Source organism: Orbicella franksi, chromosome 1, assembly GCF_964199315.1.
Source record: "Orbicella franksi chromosome 1, jaOrbFran1.1, whole genome shotgun sequence".
Classification (NCBI taxonomy): domain Eukaryota; kingdom Metazoa; phylum Cnidaria; class Anthozoa; order Scleractinia; family Merulinidae; genus Orbicella; species Orbicella franksi.
In genome coordinates this window covers 25988882-26010310 of record NC_138145.1, presented here as the reverse complement: position 1 = coordinate 26010310, position 21429 = coordinate 25988882, and the positions used below count along the sequence as shown (strand labels likewise).

Below are 21429 nucleotides of genomic sequence, written 5' to 3'. Positions count from 1 at the left end.
ACTTACATTGCTAAACCAAGGATGGTCTCCCGCTTATATTCAGGATCTTGAGCAAAACGACCAATGTCAACTCCTACAAATAACACCAAACTACAAATTATGGATAGACAATGATTACACGTTAAAACTGATCCCAATTTAAACTATATGAGATCCTTGTTTCCATTGCTCACCAATGCCGTGATTATCTCAAGTGGCAACTGAACTCATATGCAAAGGGGATATCAACATGCGTGGCCTTTTCCAGCCATGTAAGTCAAGAGCTCTAATAACCCATTTCCGAGTTGCTGTTACCTCTGTTTCAAAACGAGTCTTGGTGCACAACCCTTCATATTGAGGTAAAAAGCAACTCGGAAATGGCTTCTTGCCTAAAGTTGGAAGATAAAAGACTGACTTGTCGCCAGTCGTTTCTCACGAAAAAAGATTATGAAGACGCGGGGATGATGGAAAGGAGACGGAGGAGGAACAGAGATGACGTTTGAGGTTCCTCCAGTTCTCTCACTCCCATAATTCATTGCATCTTTTTTCAAGAGACGGCTCGATTACCAGCCGCTGTTAGGGAAAAGAGGCAACAATCCTCCCCTGAAGTCTCTACTCGGGGAGGAATGTAGACCGAAATCGAGAAAGGGGCGGAAATCGAGCCTAGCTGGTGGCGAATCAGGATAAAACGGAAATTGTATGTCACTACAATCACATACCCTTTCCTAAGCTCTGGAGCAGTTGTCCCTGTGCAAAGTCTGCCATATGGTTGTGGTACCGGACCAGGAAGCCTGCAAAGTGCTGTGACTCCTCAGACCAGTTATGGTGCACACCAGCAGTCACGTGACTCATAACATGATCAATGAGATCAGAGGGTAGATGATGATAAACATCAGCTTGATGAGTCGACAGTGAAGGTTGAAGGCTGGTGTAGGTATTAACCGCAAAGCAGTATGCTGCCATGTGAAGACACAGGTAACTACTTCCAAAACTGCTGAAAAATTCATCGACCTCAGATGCCTGAAATATGAATGATAAGAACTTCAGCAACTAAATTATAGCAAATTGGTATGCCCTGTTATATCAGTTAGCTGGTTACAAGAAAGAGCGACCACTGAAAACTTACTATGAATTCAAACTGGTAACAACATGATGGCTCGGATTATAAGCTGTCAACTTGACGTCTTAAAACTCTCTCATACCAAAGAGACTGCGCTTGTCTTTGGGGAACAACAGTACAAACTATACAGTGCAAATGAAATTGGTTCATATGGAGTTTAAGTTTAATATTTGTGAAAGCAAACTTTCCTTCGTCAATGTTCTGGTCCAATACAAAGACTTTCGTGTACTATATAAATTACATTAGGTAGAAACCTAAATTTAAGGGTACGCAAAATACCATTAACAACCACATCGCTTAACTTTACCACATGAGAACAAACTGCTCAGTCTTTGGCAGTAAATAACATCATGATATAGACTTCAGATCGTCAATTCTAGCATACTGCAGGTATATGTCTATATACCAGCCTTTTACAAGTGAATATATCAAAGATCATAAATTTGTTGGAAAATGCTTCCTTTGGAAAATTGGAAATGTGATGTTTTAAAAAACACTTTGCATGACAGGGCGTTACAAACCTCATGAAGTGCCAGTAGATAAGCAATCCCAAGCGTTGTGTCTTCCTTTAGAATTGCCTCTGCCAACCGGATCATAACTGTATGGAACAAACATACATTGTCAAAAGCTGTCAGGGAAGAAATCCTGGTTCAGTCAGCAGAGAAGCAATATACATATGTAAGGTAATCTTGAAAACTACCTACATTAAATTTAGCTGTAAAATATCTTATCAATCGGTCATCATTTTCTTTATTTACTTTCTTGCTTTTCAATTTGCCCGATCTTACAAACACTCACTGAACAGCACTTATAGGTTTTTGAAACAACTAAAACAGATTGATTTCTGAACACACGTTCTTAACATTTCCGTACCTTCACCACTGGGTTCAATAATCTCTCCTTCAGACCTGCTCTCAGACAACTTTTGTGTTCTTAACAGACAGCGACTGAACAGCAGAGGCTTGTTAGCCATCTGTTTAGAAATGTGATGCTCATATGGTAATCTGTCCTAAACAAAGAAAAACAAAATTAATTAATTATTAGATGTAATCAGAGTTCTGTTCTCATATCGAGCTTAGGAATCCGTCATAACTAACCATTCTTAAAATATGTGTTGTGATTCAATTTTACCCTTGGTACATACAACTTGGTATTCCCCGTAGTTTTATATTCATTATCATATATCACCATACACCAAAACAAAGGAAAAAACCAAATTCTACCAATGGTAAAATTGAACCATAACATATACATAACATTCTCTGGTTATAATGCTTGGTTTTAGCCATTTTATAACAACAATGAGGCAGTTCATCAGACTGCTGGGAACCCTGGTCACCAAGGAATGAAAACCTCAGGCTTATTACATTAGCTTGATAACGTTTTTTGCACTGTTTCTGGAGCAAAGAAACTTCAGCTTCTTGATTGCACGTGTGTTTTCTCCTACAGGTTTTATTTATTTGCAGATGAATTATAATGAATGCGTACAAACTGTCCCATGCAATCTACATTGCACTTGTACACACTAACCTACATTGTCTCACAACCCATCGCCCATTATAACTACCCGTTTACGCTCAACCTACCCTTTTCGATCTTGTAACATTTCTTTCCACCAATGACTTGTAGAATGGATGAAACCCATGCGTATTGAAAGTCTGTGAGCTTGGCTTGATTAGTTCACTGTCTGATAGTGTGGTCTGTTCATCATGCAGAGGTCTGATCCACTTCATTGTATTCTTCCAGAATTTCTGGTCCCCAACAGCTGACAAGAGGGACTTGGGGTGAGTCAACAGACCCTGGTCCATAGACGAGTCCTTGGTTTCCTAGCAAATAAATAAGCAAGAAATAAATATTGTTTACACGTCTGAAGGATGAACTATACATTGGACTTCACATGAGACGGTTGATCACAGCCTTTATAACCTTGCTACATTGGACCAGTAGTCTGAACAGGTGAAAGTGAAATAGTTTTTCTTTACTTTAGACTGTTCACAGCCCTCTATTTTCTCGTATTCTTATTCGATGGTGGAACGCACGCATAGAATTGCTAGAGAATTGGCGCCAGCGTAGGGGTTAGGGACTGAGAAAAATTACTGAAGATAAGGTAAGGTAAAGTAAAATCTGCGTCAGGCCAGTGGTCAGTACAGCCGGAGTATATCCCACTTCCTGTAGCATGAAGCGACTAGGAGTATTTCTACTCCCCCCTGGATGGGATGCTAGTCCATAGCAGGGTTACCCCCTAGCATTAAGTTCGCTGGTACCCATTTATACACCTGGGATGAGAGGCACTGCGAGACTTTGTAGTTCACCACTACATCTTCTCCGATTCTTATTGGTTTAAATTGATCACCTGACGCGATAGTGTTCATCGGCGGAGAGACACTATCTGCCCATAGTGCCCGTCGAAGGAAAATACCCGGATGGATAGTACTCGTCCGTGAAAATTTTTGTGTAGACAAGCGGGCTTATGAAAAACAAATTTTCAAAGACGCAATTTCTATGTTTTATTTTTCAAATTTTACATTTGGCTTTCACGGCTCTCATCTAAAAAAGTTGAAAATAATTCAATATGATTTTTGAACTGGCGCGCGGAAGAAAATTTAGTGGCGAACAAGAAAGATCATAGAGTGTTTATGTCTTGGAACTATCGGTCTGATCGCGATCCTCCCCTGAAGTCTCTTCTTGGAGGTGGAGGGTTGGAAAGGGGCTTACAAAACTGAAGCTTGTGTGGAGGTTGGAGGTAGGTGCAGAGCCCCACAAACTTTTAACCTCTCCATTTGTTTTGTGCCCAAATTTAATCCAAAAACCCAAACATTATTACCTCGTCTGTCACTTGCATATGTTGATGCAGCTCTTGATATAAAATCTGCCATATTGAGAAATAAAATTCAAAAACAATTAAATAAAGATAAACATGAATTTAAAATAGTACAGAGACTTAAATGCATTGGCCTTTATTTAGAAAAAAAGCTCACTCGTGTGCAACCATCGCATAAAACGCGGAATCAATTAAAAGTTCTAAAATACAGTAGGTAAGCAAGAAACACCAGCCTTACTGTGTGTAGTAAAAGTAAGTTTAAAGTACATAACAATTATCACGCACACGATGAATTTCATTTTTCTACTTTTAACAACGTTTTTCACACAAGAACACAAGCTAGTTCACCTGAGTTTCTAGGAGACTTCTGGATTTAAGAACAGATTCCAACTCATCTGGCAAGCAGTGAGTCAGGGTAAATGCAAGAAGACTTTGCCTAGAAAAAACGTCAGTAAATCTAGGTAAATTTATAGGTAGACCATTTCTTTATTCTTATAATGGCAGGACAACCCCAAGCAATATTTGAGGTATAATATTAAACTTGTGCTTCATTAACTTTTTTATCTTTTTTCACAAAAGCTAAACTTCATGCATACAGAAACTCACACCAAATAAAAATAACAGAAAGGAAATACAAACAACTGTGTAGTTCACTACCCGAACTGTCATGCGAAGAAGAAATTCAATTATAAATTAACAAGAATGTTTCCACTAACTTTACTTCTTTAATTACGCCACGGTCAGTGCTAAAGCTCGGAAACTTGTGTACCTAGAGTTTTCACACTTGTCGCTGTACAGTCATGACTGAACATTCCCCACTTGATGTACTCTCCACAAATAAGGTGTTGCACTCTTTATTATTATTTTTTTTTATTTCTTTATAATAATTACCTTGCCTTCAGGTCTTTGAATTCTTCACATTCTCCAAGAATCCTGTTACAAAACAAAAGTGTTAACAGAATCTGTAACAACATTTCCTCCTCAAAGGAAGATTACGAGTATTACAATGTTGCAGGTCCAAACAACTTGACCGACAACATACACACTAACCAAATGTTTGGGTTGAGTAATTAAAGCATGGTACATTAGAAAGTAAGAAAAGAAAGACAAAACAGCTGCAGACTAAGTATCTCTTCAGTTACAAAAGAGCCTCAGTTAGTGCAGTCACCAACGGGTCATGAAAGTTTGGCCATATTAACGGAGTGGCCGAATTAATGGGGCAGGGACAAATTTCATGACTGGTCTAAATTGTGTGAAGTCTTAACAGATGTATCACAATTGCACTTGTAAACAACAATTCTTAAAATAATGAGCATCCGAAATGCAGATATACGTTTTAAAAAATTGAACCTTCAATCAGTACATACAACATTAACGATGGAAAGATGAACATAACTGATTTGAGTGGCCGTATAAACGGGGTAAAATTACAAAGGATTTACAGGTTGGGATTTCAGAATGTGGCCGTTTTCGTATTAACGTTTACGGGGTCATGGCCGGATTACCGGGTTTTCTTATAAGGAAACGTCTGAGCGTTTCGCCGGGACATAAAAATATAGCTGCAATAACGAGGTGACCGTAAGGCGGGGTTCCACTGTATTGACATCACCAAAAAAGTATTGACTGCAACTTCTTCCATGTGTCTACCATCATGAATTAGCCTGTGAGCAGGCTCACATTTGTAACGATAAATTAGGTGTCTTTACCTGCAGATGGTCCACACAGGAGCATATTCCTCTGATATCAGACCTTGACATATTTCACAAGCAACTGAGTAGTCCAGTGCCTGTATAGCAGACTCAGCTGTCAGCATCAGTACACGGCCACGCCTTGATTTTTCATCAGAGCCTAAGATCTGAAGCAAGCTGGCAAGATGTAGGATCTGGGTCAACAAAAACAAAAATATAATCAGGTCTTAAGCAGAACTGCCCAGCTTACATGTACATTGTATTTGCCAAAATCTAATACGTCACTCCAGTAACCAAAACTTGAATTTAATGGAAACTGATGCAGTCAACTTTGAGAGGAATTGCAACCTAAATTACCTTCTTCTTCTTTTTGTAAGCTGTGGTCGTTGATTCTAACACTTGACGGACCAAGGTGAGCTTGTCTTCACATAATCGAACTACAAGCAAAGTAAAAAGGTTAGCAAAAGAACTAAATAAGAAATGAAATACAAAACGAGGCAGTGTCAGCACAACTGGATGTTGTATTACTGTGCAGGGTACCTGTTTTATTGTTCTAAAAAGACGACCCTTGAAAACTACCATGCAAAGGTGGCAAAGGCTCTGTATTCCTCTGATCAATTAGCATCCCCGTATTATCAATCAAAGGTAGCACAAATGCTCAGGCTGTATACGTTGGCTGGATTTGATCGAGTATTTTTCCATGTCTTTGATGAGATTACCAAAGGGAAGCACAAGGTCAGTCATTTACACTCATTATGACTGAAAGTAAAATTGGTAGCAAAATTCATACGAGCTCTACCTTTACATCGATTTGTAAATATAAAAGATTGTGTCATACAGCTTTAAAATATACCAGATTAAGTGGTTCAATAAAGGACATTGTCAAAAAGGCAAAAAAACACCAAAAGATATCTATTCTTGGCTTTGCCATTACTTTAGTTCCTGTATACTTAAGGTTCCTTATCAGATACCTTGCAAAGGAAGAATTGAGATTCCAAAATCATCCAGTAATGCCAAGGCAGCAATCAAATCAAACTCTTCTTGCAGTGCAGGTGACCGATCCTCAATAAGATTTAAACATTCCCTTGCTAGGTCCATAACCTTATCAGACAGATCAGCAGACGAGTTGAAATACTCTTTAGCAGCATCCAAAACAAGCTCTGTGCCTCTTGTACACTTGATACGAGGACCAAGAACAGGGTTGGCTGGTACAGGATAGTCCTCCTCCATAGCTGTCTTGCAGATCATCTGGCCAGCTAGCTGAATACACTCTCTTCTACCAGAGTGGAGCAGAGTCTCTGTGTAGATCTGAGAGTTAGAGGTTTTGAAAAATACTTGTTTATTTCTTGATGAAACAACTTCTTCATTGTGGACTCTTTGAATCTTTTATATTTATTTTCTTGATCTTAAAACAGAAATTGTCATATTATACATTTAGGCTTTGAGAAGCCATTTTTAAATGAAAGTGACAGTGGAAGCCACCAGAAATAATATCATAAAGCTGAATTTCAGCACAAATGGTGTAGTGGTTTTGTAATGGAAAATTATACCCTACATTAAATTAACTCGTAAGAGCTCCCTTCTCACTGAGGTATGAATGGTATCACATATTTATGACCTCATGCAAAGAATGGTGTTTGTCAGGAGACTTCATTTATTTAGTCTTATGCTATCATCACTTGCAGTGAGTGCTGTATTTCTCTTCTCAGGAAAGAAAAATATCACTGAGTCATGATCATATTGTACTAACCTCATAGCACACTGATGGCTCGATGCAAGTGTAAACTTCTCTTTGAAGGGTCAACATGTCACCAAGAAGTGCACTCCAGTTGTTCTCCTTTAATGGTGGACTCCTACCAAAAGGTTTTCACCACAAAAACAACTATATATTAAGACTAGAATTCTATATATATTCTACATAAGTGAAAATAATCTAGGGAGAAATCAAGCCTAATACAAAGCGAGATGAAAGAGTTTACTTGTAAAAGTTGTTGTGGAAAATGAACAGACCAATTAAGGCACAGCGTTTTCTATGATTATAGAAAGTGTATTATTAGTACTTGACAGGCTCTTAGGGTTAATACTTTAAACTCACTGTTTGGCTGCAGCCTTCGTTAAGGTTACCATAAGGGCTCTAGCTTCGTCCAGACTACCCTGTATCAAGGAAGACCAACAAGACAGGGAAATTGGTGGTTTACTCGAAGTAGAAAATATCATTTATTGGAGAGGGGTGCTTATAAGGGATGGGACACTTATTTCTTTTTGAACATAAATTATACATCAATGTTTAGGGAAAAAGCCACATCAGCCTTGGCTGGTTTTCGTGCAGGTCTTCTATCCGGGTCGCATCAGAATTTGGAAATTTTGTTTCTTGTGGAGGGAGGAAAACCAGAGAACCTGGGGAAAAACCATCGGAGCAAGGCGAAAACTAACAATAAACTCAACCCTGGGCTGTATTGGTTCGAGGCAAGTGCTGTCACCACTGGCCCATTCCTGTTCCCTGCTTAGCGTTGGAAGGTGCACTTACTGGAATAGGGGCACTTATTTAAAAACATCATGAGCAGGATCACTTATCAGAAAGGGGGCGCTCATTGGAAGGAGGGTGTTAAATAAAATCATTACGAAAAATAATCGATTGTTAATGTAGACTTAACAATGGAGACAGAACCATGATCAGATCTACTCTACATACATGTGTCTCCAGAACAAAGGACACTGGCTTCTGAAGACCATGTTTGGCAAGGGTCTCACAGGCACTATAAAAAGAATATACACATTTATTGTAAGCAAAGCAATACCAATGTCTTGCAAGCAATATCTTGATAGATCTACATCAGCTGTAAGATTGCTTGAGGCAGATAATAGCATAAAACTCACCACAAGTAAACCTCCAGTTGATCAACTTGTATGTTAAGCTCTTGAATCTGATCTGAGAGCACACTGAAATACAACAAATGAAAAACAAATAATAGTAGGGTTGTGATATGAGGACAATAGCAAATATCACAGACCTCAGTTGCTTTCTTTCTTTATTTTTGTTTTTTGTTTTGCTTTTGCTTTTACGTCCTATACAATATTCAATACATGGATTTTGATACATAAACCTGCAATGCCTATTAACATTTTCAGTAGTTACTTATGGAATATCAGTGAAAAGGAAAAATTGAAATTAGATGACTAGGATGTTTTTTGTTGATACAGTTAATCCCTGATTACTTGTGGTCACCAAGTCCAACCTAGATATAATCAAGGGGTGGTGAATGTCTATCCGAAACTTTGCAAATCAGTGAGAGTTGTATCTTTTCCGTGAACTTGCTAAGCCCTGCAAAGGAAATCTAGAGTGCCACAGGGGCTGACGTACTGAACAGCACGTCTTAGCCAACTGGTCATTTTGTTTAATAACCAGTTCACCTGGACTAGAAGTCCCTTTGCCGAACTGAAAGTTCAAGGAAGGATGTGTTAACCTTTCTTTCTTTAAACTAAACTAGCGAAAAAGACAACATTGTGGGCATAATGAAACAAAATTACACAAAAATGCCGATTTCTTGTTCTTTAATCCATTGACCATGGGGCTAACAGTCTGGGTGAACTGACTATCCATTCGGGCAAACTGGATTTGGGCAAACTGACTTTTGGTGAAAAGACCGCAATTCATTTTTTACATGTGGTTACCTCATTATACAAGGGTTATACTAATACCTAAATCATAGTAATATTATTTAGTTTTGACAGTGATGATAAAAAAAAACCTGCTTAACATCACTGTTCCATGAGAGTTCAATTTTGTGTGTTATTATAGCCCATTATTATTATAGCACATATATCAATAAATAAGGAAGTCACAGATCATTTGGCATAATGTGGGGGGACACAACCTTACGGTTGGCATGGGAAGCGACTTTGATTTGCGTGACCTTTTAAAGCCTCACTTGTCACCAGCACTACCGCACTGGAAATGGACAAGAGTATTGGCAGGTCAACTTGATCACAATATAATAATAACAAATACGCTGACCTTTGAAGCCTCACTTATGACCAGCACTACCCCGCACTGGAATTGGACAAGAGTATTGGCAGGTCAAATTAGAATGCGTGACCTTGAAAGCCTCACTTATCTCCCCGGCACTGAGGAAGCCAGCACCGGATCGGACAAGACTATTGGCAGGTGCACAAATTGCTACCGAAGTTGCTACCCGAAGACTTAACCGCCAACCTCAAAGGAAGTGACCCCCAGCTTTATTGACAAACAAAACATCCTCCACACAGGGAGAAAGGGTAGGAATTTTCTTTACTTTTGAACAAAGCTAACTGAGTACAGCACATCACCGAAGGGAAGTGCTTTTACACCGAATAATGGTGCTTTTATAGCTAGACATGACTATGGGTGTAACCAATAGAAAGGTGCCATGATGCAGATCATATTGTGATAAGACGAGACAATCTTTTGCAACACTTGACACAATAACGCATTCAAAGATCTCACTCAATCTCTGCGGGTGCCAAACATGATTTGAGAGCGTTCTAACATAGTTAAATACAATAATTATATACAATAACTAACTGTTTCTGAGGTTTGCACGTCACGCTCCATTAACTGCGTTTTACTGCTCACGCCATAAAGCTTTCTTAATGACTGATTCGACTTACTCTTCATTGCTGGCTGGCAGACATTCCAGTATACTGAAGGACAAATCCAACTGATCAAATCTATTAAAACAAACAAACAGAAAACCTTAAACAGGCTTTTTCCTTTTTGTACCACAAAAAAATATTAAATCTCACTAAAAAGTGCGTTACAAGAGGAATAGAAATGTACCTCTTAGTGATATAAATGCAATCCAATGCAAGCTTCATAAGTTGGGCTGTATCTACTATGATAGGTTCTTTTAACTGCAATCACAACAACAAATACATTATTTTATAAGTGCCTCTACATTTGAAACGATAAAAAGTGGTATCACTGTACCTTACTACTGTACACAACTGTTTTAGCCATTGTGATTTTGAAATTGCTCTTTGGTGATTACTTTTTGAGAAGATAAAATCATAACAAATATAACTGAACTAAACATTAGAATGTACATGTATATCCTTTCACCAAACTGCTGCCAAATATTGTGAGGAATTGTTATGAATAGAAAATACTCAAGCATTTCTGGACTAAACAAGACTTGGAACTAAGGCAATAGTACTAATAAGGCATCCTAGTTACCTCTGGTGTAGAGTTCTGGAATATTTTCAACACATGTGTCAGGTCTGTCTGCAGAAAAAATACAGTATATAATATAAGTCATTCGCCTAACATTATCAAAATCTGAATTAGTGTCTCTCACATTTTGGAATTCAGCAACCACCTCTTAAATGAAAAGTTAGAGGAGTAAAAAGGAATGTCTTTTTAACTATTAATAGCAAAACAATTTGCAAATTTATCATATTTATTTGAAGGTGTTGTCTTGCAATCCACTACTTTTAATAACAAATCTTCCCCACTCCTCCCAGGATGTACAGAGTAAACTGTGAAAATATCTATTTATGAATGCAAAAAAGCACAAAAAGAAAAGAATATCTAGACTGGTTAAACTGGATTTAGGGGGTTGGATTGGGTGGCTAGCCACCCCTCTCAGAGAAGTAAAAAAATAAAAATAAAATTGAAAAAGATTGTGAATATTATGACAGAAATAAAGGAAAACACTATGGATAGGTACCTCATTATAATTTCCACTTTGTAGCATTTTTGCTAGACAAGTATTTCTGGTGTAATAGTTTTCAGCCAGAGCCCAATTCTCAAATTGCAACATTTTGTGGGCATGCCCTATTGATGCTGCAACCCCAAGGTACCAGCTGCAACCCCCTTCCCTGCCCCCTTTGAAAAATCCTGGATTTGCCCCTGGAGTATTGGTTGATAACTTTATTTATACATGGTAAAAGTACTTTGCCACAGAGACCTATCACAGCAACATGTTGCCTTATGTGTCCTGACTTCAAAGATCCATAGACTATCCTTTAATGACTGTTACTCAGTTTTAGAATTTTCATGCCCTTGCAACATTCAGTACAGCCAAGCAAACACTACTCATAATCCATCAATATGGAATCTTTTGGGTTTAAGGCCAAATATCTCTTTGGAAGAGGGGGCAGGAATTTGGGTGCACGTCTATTTACTTAAGTCAACCCTTCACATAAATGCACTACCTTGGCAACATCAGTTAAATACTGACGGATCAGGTTCACTTGAGATTTCTTTTTACGTTTTCCAAGCCGTTCCAAAAAGGGAATGACCCAGCACCTGAAGTCCGCAATGAATGTTTCCTCTGTAGACTTCAAAATTAAAAGAAGAAAAAGTACAAGGAAATGACAATCAGTGCTAAAATAACACAGCTATGAGGTTTGTGTTAACTGTTGAAAGATTTGAAAAATGCTACAGACAACAGTGGGGCTCAACATAACTTTGAATGTTTCGTTATTTACAATGCTTCCCCATTTATTTCCTTTTTTATTTTTTTATTTATGTTTTTAAGGAAAAACAATGTGGGGAGATTTTCAAGTAATGCTTCTTGGACCCGGAGTTCACTTCTTCCATCCACAGATATGTTAATAAAGAGTGAAGATAAATCATATGAAACAAGGATACTGTCAGTGACTATCTACTTCCCAGTCAAGAAGGTCATCAGTGAAACCAAAGATATCACTGATGATACAAGTGTTGACTGGCTGGGGTTTGAACTTTTAATATTTTATATTCATTTTAGAAATACACAGAAAAGAAAAATGTACATTACAAAAACTGAAGGGTCATAAAGAACTCTTGGACACAACAAAACAGCATAATATATATTCATAATAACATTACTTCCATGTTAAACTCTACTGCTAGTGTTCATAATGTATTTTCCTTTTTCAATACGTGCCAGTTTACTGTTTTACATAATTATGACTCATGACTCCATGCCTCAATGTACAATGTAATCTACAATAGAATCCAGATATTCAACCATTAAATTGGGTCAAACACCTGAATTCCACGGTAGAGCACAGTGAAATGGGCAACCTAATCATGAAATTAGCATATAAATATACAAAACTTAAGTAGAAAAAATATTAGAAAAAATACTTGCTGCAAGAAGTAAAACAGACAACCACAAAAAAGAAGTAAAACACAGCAGAAAAATAACAATAGTTTACAACAACAACAACACACACAATTTATTGTCATTCACTATCCTAACACTGTCATACACCACAGGATACCCAGGCTCATGATAACACCACTCAGTCAGAAGGCAAGTTAGAGATGCCTAAGTGGTCATCATGTAAGCCTGGGGACCTTGCAAAAACTGTTACTGCTCTCGCTTTTCCTGTTATGTTAAGGATTACTTAATTCTAACACTACAAGAGCCAGTATCAATCCTCTCTTAGCTTCTGGCAATTGTTTACTTATAGCAATTTGTTTAAACATTACTGACATGATGTTCACCAATCAATTAAATGGTGTGAATTATGATCTACAACCGCATGCAAATATTTGACTAGCAAATGAGTCATATATTTGAATACAGGCATAGATAACAATAAAATGCAGTGTTGAAACAGGGATATAGTGTATTTGGTGGTTTGCACAAAACCTCATTGTCTCTATGATAACATACTAATTTTCCTAGCAATTTTTAATTGAAATAATTTACAACTTGCAAAATTTCCAAATAAAATAAATAAGTTGTCTATTACCTGTTCACATATCAGGTGAACAGGATATGTTTGAATGGCACCACAAACGTCCTAAAGTTTACAACTTAACCGTCAATGTTTCATTGGTCAAAAGTGACACATAACTGACAAAACCTTAAATGTTTGAAAAGTAAAACTAAGTGCTAAATTTCTCACACTTCATGGATGGACACAAATGGAAGTAACTGAATGTAAGCAATCTTTACAGAAACCAGAGATCAATTTTCTGTGTAAATAACTTACCCAGTGGCCATGCTCAAAAGTGCAAAACATGCATGTACTAAGCAGATAATAAATTTACCCACATACCTTCTTAAGTAGCATCCTTAGTTTGTCCAGTTCTGTCATGCTTTGAAATGTTTCCAAACTGAGATAAACATCTGCACAACTCTAAAACAAGCAAAGACCAAAATTAGTATATACTTTAAGGTAATCACATGAATAAAAGTGCAATAACATATACAGTAAAAGAGGTTCAAAAATTCTCTCAAAATTGCACTCGCCTTTAAAGGAATTTTTCAAATAACACAAGTAGAGTAAATCCTTAATTGCTCAAGCTTTCATAAGTGCACACACATTACTGTGCAGTATGGCGCAGATAAATTTATCTGCTCTCAGTCAATCACAATATTAACTAATTTTCTCACTCATGTAATAAATAAAGCAACATTAACTTTTAGGAGGTGCTCTCTTAAAAAGGTATCCCTTTATGGGAACTAATATTAATATTCTAACTAATTTTCTTGCTCGCGTAATAAATAAAGCAACATTAACTTTTAGGAGCTGCTGTCTTAAAAAATTGCTCCTTTAGGGGAGGGTTCCACCTACAATGTATAGGAAATCTCCTGTTAATAGGAGGTTTCCTCTTACAGTACATGTAAGCATCCTAGCTAGTGTTGTGATGTGAACATGTGAATATTTATAAACTGAGCTGGACCAATTAAGGGGAAATTTTTTAACACCTTTGTAACACACCTTCTTATTAATTCTATTCAAAGTTGGATTGGCTGTGTCTGTAACATTATAGAAGCAGCGATACATGAGCATGATTGTGACCATGTGACTGAAACCTACCTCATAAACTAACACTTCAAGTGTAACAAGGTCATCATGAAGATCTCTAAGCCCCTAGATAAACAATAAGAGATACATGGATTAATAAAAACACAACTAGTTTCAATTCTAAAATATCTGGCAATTAGTTTCTGAAAACAAAAAGATTGATCACTCTTGGGACTATTTACCTTGATGCCTCTTTCCATTCCAAGTTTTATTAGTTCCAGGGAATTTCCAACCTATTCACAGAAATAATACAACACCAAATCATGTTTATACTGCCAACTGACATATCAAAATTTTCCAGCTACTGCTAATGCTGCAGGACATTCCAGATCTTCTGCAACAATTTACTACACTAAGAAAAATTCTCAGTAGAAAAAATAAACTTTGTTACTTCATTGCAATCATATAAATAGTACCATATATACCCAAATTTGCAACATTTGAACCATTCAGAAGGTGTGTCTACCATCCTGATATCCTGGGATATCAAGTTACTGACTTCATGTGGCTATGATATCATGGTCACTTAGCCAAATGTGGGTGGGGTAAATACCTAATGGTACCTTTTTAAGTACACTTTGACGGCATATCAGGCTTGGTTGGTCTCACCAAAATACAAACCATGGCTGAACCAATCTCACCTGATTTGCTACCAAAGTGTAACAGAAACATATGATTAGGAATACATGTACATGAGTATTGGCATAATCGACCTGCTCTGTTTGTGCAATAACATTATCCACACAACAAACTCTTTTTCCTTGTGGGCACAATCCTTATTAATTTACATGGATTGCAACCACTAGTATGAAGTATATTTATGAGCAAAGGTCAAAACAACCACCTGCTTGGAGAGGCATTCCATCTCACAGGCTCTGCTCCTGTACCACTGTGTCACAACATCAGAAGAAAGCTCACACCTTCAGAATAACAAGCAACATCACTAGACTCACTAGTTGGTAAATTTACTTTACTATGGCATAAGTACATTTTCCCTCACTCTCTGTCATGCTGCAGCAATACTTACAAAATTAAGCTCTGAAAAGCTAACCTGGAAAACCAAGGGAATTGCAATTTCTAAAAGCTATGGCGTTGCTAATAGAGATGTAAAAAGTTAATAAAGATGGTGAATTTTAAGCTGAGTAATGAAATGTGAAGGTGAATTAATCAACATGACACAAGCGTGGGACAAAGAAAAATTCTGAGTCCCTGACAGGAATCGAACCCAAGACCTCCCGAACACCAGACGGGCGTTCTATCCACTGAGCTATGAGAACTCATGTTGATTAATTCACCTCATGTTGATTAATTCACCTTCACATTTCATTACCGAGCTTAAAATTCACCATCTTTATTAACTTATCACTACTCATGATGACTTCGATAGCGTTGATCCTAGCAGTATGCAGGACACCTATCATATATGAACTCAGTTAAATGACCTTGCTCTCCATGAGTTCTTGTAGCTCAGTGGATAGAGCGCCCGTCCGGTGTTCAGGAGGTCATGGGTTCCATTCCTGTCAGGGACTCAGAATTTTTCTTTGTCCCATGCTCGTGTCATGTTGATTAATTCACCTTCACATTTCATTACCGAGCTTAAATTCACCATCTTTATTAAGTTATCACTACTCACGATGACTTCAATAGCGTTGATCCTAGCAATATGCAGGACACCTATCATATATGAACTCAGTTAAATGACCTTGCTCTCCATGAGTTCTCATAGTTCAGTGGATAGAGCGCCTGTCCGGTGTTCAGGAGGTCATGGGTTCGATTCCTGTCAGGGACTCAGAATTTTTCTTTGTCCCACGCTCGTGTCATGTTGATTAATTCACCTTCACATAATAGAGATGTAATTGCTATATTCTAATACTGAAAATTTCGTGTTACCAACACTTCTATAAACAATTCTGATTCAGCTGTCACTTCAAGCTACCATCACTATTACAATAAAGTTAGCAATATGAAGAGGGATATTCTTGTAGAGGATTTACCGTGCACTTTGGAAGACCTACAATCCTGGACAAAAGTCCTTGGGACACTTATGTAATGTAATGGATTATCTGTGTTTTAGAACTGAAGTATGAAGAAAACGCTAATATATCCTTCATAAACCGGTTGCTGTCCCCCCTACCCACCCAACACAATGTTGAAAATAGGAGAAATTGCACGTACTAGTTTTCAACATTGCATGAGGGGTGAGGGGCGAGGTTAGGCAGGTGAAGTTGTATTCACGCCTGGCGTGTACGCAAAAGCGCCAAAAGTGAAATTTGTCCCAAGACTTTTGTCCATGATTGTAGTTGATTTAACTATCTCCAGGAAAAAATAGATGAAATAATTTTCCACCATTTCACAGCCATCTAGCCTAAACAACACTTTGAATACATCTATGTACAACTAAATCATTGTGATTATTTTAAAACCAGAAACAGTCACATGTAACACTAATGAATGGCCATGCCCCTACCCACCTGTACTGTTGCAAATCAGGGTTCTCAAGGTAAATAAATTCTGCTGGGTCTCCACTGTCATCCCAACCTAAAGCTTGCCTGCACTTAGCCTGCTCCACCCAGTCGGAATCTCTCCAGGACTTCTCATCCCATTCTAAAATATCTGGATCATCTGATGAGTACCTAAAACAATAACATAAGACGATTAATATATAATAAGAAATGAGAACTGCAGGCAAAAGAGTTGCTGTCAGCATAATAGGGGTGTGAACATCTACTTGCAAAGAATGTTCATCGTAATGTGAGCAATCACATGCAAGATCTTGAGACCAAGGAAACCAGTCATCAAGTGGTTTCCCATTAGTCATAGAACAATTTTCTACACCCTTAGCCCTGTCTCACAAGGATTTAAATAAACACTCTTCTGTCCTATTTGAAGGCTTTCGTGCAAAAAGCGCGTATATAGCTTTTTGGGCCAATTTTTATTTTTTGCAGGATCAAGCTAATTTCTGGCAGACTGACTTGTTTTGATGTGAAAAGCATCATTGCATAATTGTTTTTGTTGATTTGCACTACGGTTTTCAAGAAATAACGTATGCAAAAAACTTGGTTTTCCAAACGGCATCTTTTGGAGCGAATCCTTCGAAGGTGAATTTCAACACAACGCGAACTTAAACAGTTACAGTCCAACCTCAATTATCTGGACTCGTTGGGACCTCGGTAAATAGTCCAGCTAATCGAGAGTCTGGATAATCAAAAACATGAATATTAATGAGATAGAAATGTAAACAAAAGGTATACAGCAAAGAAAACATCAGCCTGTATGTATTTACAAATAAAAACTTTCAGTTCAGGTATTTACAAAGGTCTAAAATGTTCAAGCATGTTTGTTTGCTTCAAAGACTTGTAGCTTGATTGCATTGTGAAGTCCATCATTCGTCTTAGCTGCATTAACTGCACAGGGTCAATATCGTTCTGTGATTCCATCCACGACAAGCATTTTTTGAAACATTGCGCTGCCTCTTTAGTCAATGCTAGTCCTCACCCTCATCTTCCTCATCGCTACACACACTTTTCGCTTTCCGTTGAATCTCCGACGACGGTGGCTAAAATCTCTTCATCAGACATTTACGGTGAAGTCGGGAGCTCGTTTTCCAGATTAAGCCAATCTTCCACATCGCGAGCATTAGGCATTTCCCGATTGTCAAGTTGCTGTACATGTTCCAACATTTCGACCATGCTTTCGCTTCGTAGACATGTTTTTTATTTGAGTTTACGATCGATCGCTCATGTGTTTACATAACCCACATGGAAGGAACTAATCAAGCATGAAAATTCCTTGGTAACAAAACAATTGAGCCAATCAGATATCAGCTGAACGCATCCGAATATTTATTTATCTTGTCACACTTGCGAATTTTGAAAAGCGCACAGGATAATACACTGTTCCAACAGTCTTTTGAAGGGATTATTGGGCTTTTTGCGACTTTGAGTTTTGTAGATCACAACTAATTAATATTCATAAAAAATTGGGACCGGAGAAAGAAGTCCAGATAATCGAGGTTCGACTGTACTTTTCGCAGCTTCAGCAGCACGGTTCTTTTTAAATACATGTTTTTATTTTTGAAAGAAGTAGAGAAATAGACCAGAACAAAAATTGACGGAGCTCATATCAAACCGGTGTCTCGACAAAACAAACTCGAATCCGGCCCATTTAGTGCCTTATTCGCTTGTGCTAACGAAGCAACAGTAAGAGAATAGTGTAATTATATGAATAATAAAACTTGTATCGGTTTGAATAACTAGCAGCAAATGCCATGCTTCGGTGACTTCATCCTTTAGCAAAACAAAAGGTTTCTTCTGTTTTTCATTCAACAAAAGATCTCCAAAAGATACCCTTGGAAAACTGAGTTTTTACATACATTATTTCTTGAAAATGAAGCGCAAATCAACAAAAACAATTACAGAACGATGCTTTTCATGTCAAAACAAGTCAGTTTGCCAAAAATTAGCTCAATCCTGAAAATATTAAAATTGTTGTATGAAATTGCTATATATGCCCAAATTTCAGTTTCATAGCAGATAGTTTGAAGCCAGAAGTATCAGTAATTCTTATGCAACTGTTGTTGGTGACTCTCGTTTTAACAACCGTTTTCAGAGTCAAGTGTTTGTCAGTCAATGGCATTGTAAGTCTGGCCTGTTCAAACTGATTGGTCACTCAGTTAAGCTGTGATAGTATTGGCTGCAAGACTTGTGTAAAGTTTGTCAACAAAAATTGGTTGGTTCTAGTAACTTTTGATCTGTCTATTGTTAGTCTAATTAAGTCATTCTGTTTGACATCCATCCAACAGCTTTGTTTATGTCACAATCAGTCTACACAACATCATTTTACAAAACACCATAAAGATTGATCAAGCTGCAGAAGTACACACAATAATGCCAGCCTTGATATACATGCACTGGTAGTCACCTTAAGGTATCAGTATAACCCATTTGACCATCCATGCGCAGTCCGCTCTAGTGTTCGTGGCTTTAACAAAAACCCATATAAACTGTATATTTACTGGAGGCTTAATAACTACAGATTATGACCTGACCTGTTTAAAATGGTAAAAATTTACCGTGTTTCGAAAATGTGAATATATTTACAAAGATTCACGAACCCATAAATCAAGGTATGCGCCCGCTAAATTTAGGTCGGAGAAAACGATTAACATGGCATCCGTTTCTTCACACATTGACCTCAAAAACCGTGTCTCAGATTTTTGGCACATGCGTTTGTTATTATTTTACAAGAGGATAAAGTTAGAAAAGGGAGAAAAATAGGACTGCCCACGAAAAAAAGGCATAACTTTTTAATGAAAAGAGTAATCAGAATTCGCAGACAAGTTTTTGTCGGCGATCATTCTGACAACATTCTCTCCGAATTTCAGCCAATTTGGTCCAGGGGGCTGCCGACCTGTAACTCAAAATGCATGTACAACTCGCCTATTTTTTACTTTCGAGAAACAGAGAAAAAATAAAATTCGGCGGCATCCAAGTGTTATGAGATTATCACACCAAGGGAGACACCGCAGAGGAATCAACTTTCTGTATAACAATAGGACTGTGACAGTTAACATGGAACAGGTACAAATTTCCGCGACAGCGAGCAGTAAATTATTCACCAGTGAATAAACCGCTTTTTCATGTGTGAAGTCAGAATTCCAAAGTTAGTAAACGTGAAATTATCTTTTGATTTACCATATTAGCGTTCGAAATTTTACGTATCGGTTGACTAATCTTCAAAATTATGACCATGTCACTGTTAACATGCCGAAGACCCGTAGAAGGTTCCCGAGAAAATGCAAGCGCACAAAGGGAAACGCTGGAGAGGACGTCGTTAACGGGACTACATTGACTGATGTTGATGCAAAGGCAAAGATACTGGAAGAAATGACAGTAGCTGGGTAAGAAAAAAAAAATGTTGCACTGGTGATTCTAATTTTGTACAATCGATCTGCCTTTCAATTTCGTCCACTTCTCTTCGTCAATCTCCTCTGCTTCGACAGTTTCTTGCAACAGTATTTTAGCGCGGCTTGCGCTCCTTTCGGCTTGCTCGCTGGCTTCATGATCGTGATCGTTGTCGCGTTCATCCAGCAATTTTTCTTGATTGTAAAACGAACCCTTTGCCGCTTTCCGTTAATTTAGCGGCCCACTCTTTGTTGAAAGTGTTTTTCGCCTTCTTTGGCCTTCCTTTAGCTGATGAAAACAGGCAAGATCGCTCTGTCTTCTTTGAAGACATCCGCCACTGATTATGGCGTGCGAATCGCATGTCAACTCAGCATGATCTTGATGTCATGTGACTTCTTGCCTCGATAATAAATTCATTTGACAGAACTTGTCAACTCTCAATTAAGTAATTAATATGCAAAACAATCTTTCTCGCGCAATAACTAGCGGCAGATATAAGATTTTTTCGTGGAGTTTTTTTTATCTTAAAGATTACTTTAAGATTTATCCAACCGCTTAAAAAAGTAAAATTATGCAAAATTGCAAATTTTCCCCTTACTGATACCTTAATTCAAAAATAAGAAAGTACTGAAAACCAAGCAGAAATTATATGTAATGTAAACAACACTCACCCTGCCTCTGGAAGAAGAGATCTATACTCCGATGGGGGCAAAGTCTCATCAAAGTTAGAAAGAATAGCAAGCCTGTGTGGAAGGGTCTCTTGGCCATGATATGAGAAGATTGCATCCAATGCTTCCCCGTTTCCTTCCTAAAAAAATAACACAAAAATAATATTGGCATTGTGGTATGCTAATCAGTAGTATATACCCCAAGGTACATAGGGAAAGGCTTCATTTAAAATGGGAGGACATATTAATTGTCCACTGCTCTGTCAAGCTCAAATTTGACAAAAATCCAACAATGATCGCTACAAATTTGCGCAATTATCTCAGTGCAGAGATATTTGGTTGAAAAATATGGACAGATTTCTCTCTGTTGGCTTTTATTTCTGTTATCAGAAGCAAAAGTACCTAACAACCACCAACAAAAATGTAGTCATTGTCTTATTTTGGAACCCACCCACTATAATGC

General features: G+C 37.8%; 1 protein-coding gene across 1 annotated transcript in view; it reads right to left on the bottom strand.

The window, feature by feature from the left end:
* The window catches only part of LOC145499317 (NBAS subunit of NRZ tethering complex-like), a 57971-nt gene that overhangs the window by 14028 nt on the left and 22514 nt on the right, over positions 1 to 21429 (bottom strand). Inside the window, exons 25-49 of the mRNA XM_081478823.1 lie at positions 20970 to 21106; positions 16867 to 17028; positions 15240 to 15315; positions 14578 to 14628; positions 14408 to 14461; positions 13643 to 13723; positions 11801 to 11926; positions 10821 to 10868; positions 10425 to 10498; positions 10256 to 10315; positions 8486 to 8548; positions 8301 to 8364; positions 7704 to 7762; positions 7359 to 7461; positions 6580 to 6916; positions 5966 to 6045; positions 5627 to 5802; positions 4812 to 4853; positions 4269 to 4356; positions 3924 to 3968; positions 2686 to 2925; positions 1973 to 2108; positions 1621 to 1697; positions 699 to 999; positions 7 to 73 (exon numbers count right to left, since the gene is read on the bottom strand). Of these exons, the coding sequence (XP_081334949.1) occupies positions 7 to 73; positions 699 to 999; positions 1621 to 1697; positions 1973 to 2108; positions 2686 to 2925; positions 3924 to 3968; positions 4269 to 4356; positions 4812 to 4853; positions 5627 to 5802; positions 5966 to 6045; positions 6580 to 6916; positions 7359 to 7461; positions 7704 to 7762; positions 8301 to 8364; positions 8486 to 8548; positions 10256 to 10315; positions 10425 to 10498; positions 10821 to 10868; positions 11801 to 11926; positions 13643 to 13723; positions 14408 to 14461; positions 14578 to 14628; positions 15240 to 15315; positions 16867 to 17028; positions 20970 to 21106 (2747 nt within the window). The remainder of the gene's footprint in view (positions 1 to 6; positions 74 to 698; positions 1000 to 1620; positions 1698 to 1972; positions 2109 to 2685; positions 2926 to 3923; positions 3969 to 4268; positions 4357 to 4811; positions 4854 to 5626; positions 5803 to 5965; positions 6046 to 6579; positions 6917 to 7358; positions 7462 to 7703; positions 7763 to 8300; positions 8365 to 8485; positions 8549 to 10255; positions 10316 to 10424; positions 10499 to 10820; positions 10869 to 11800; positions 11927 to 13642; positions 13724 to 14407; positions 14462 to 14577; positions 14629 to 15239; positions 15316 to 16866; positions 17029 to 20969; positions 21107 to 21429) is intronic.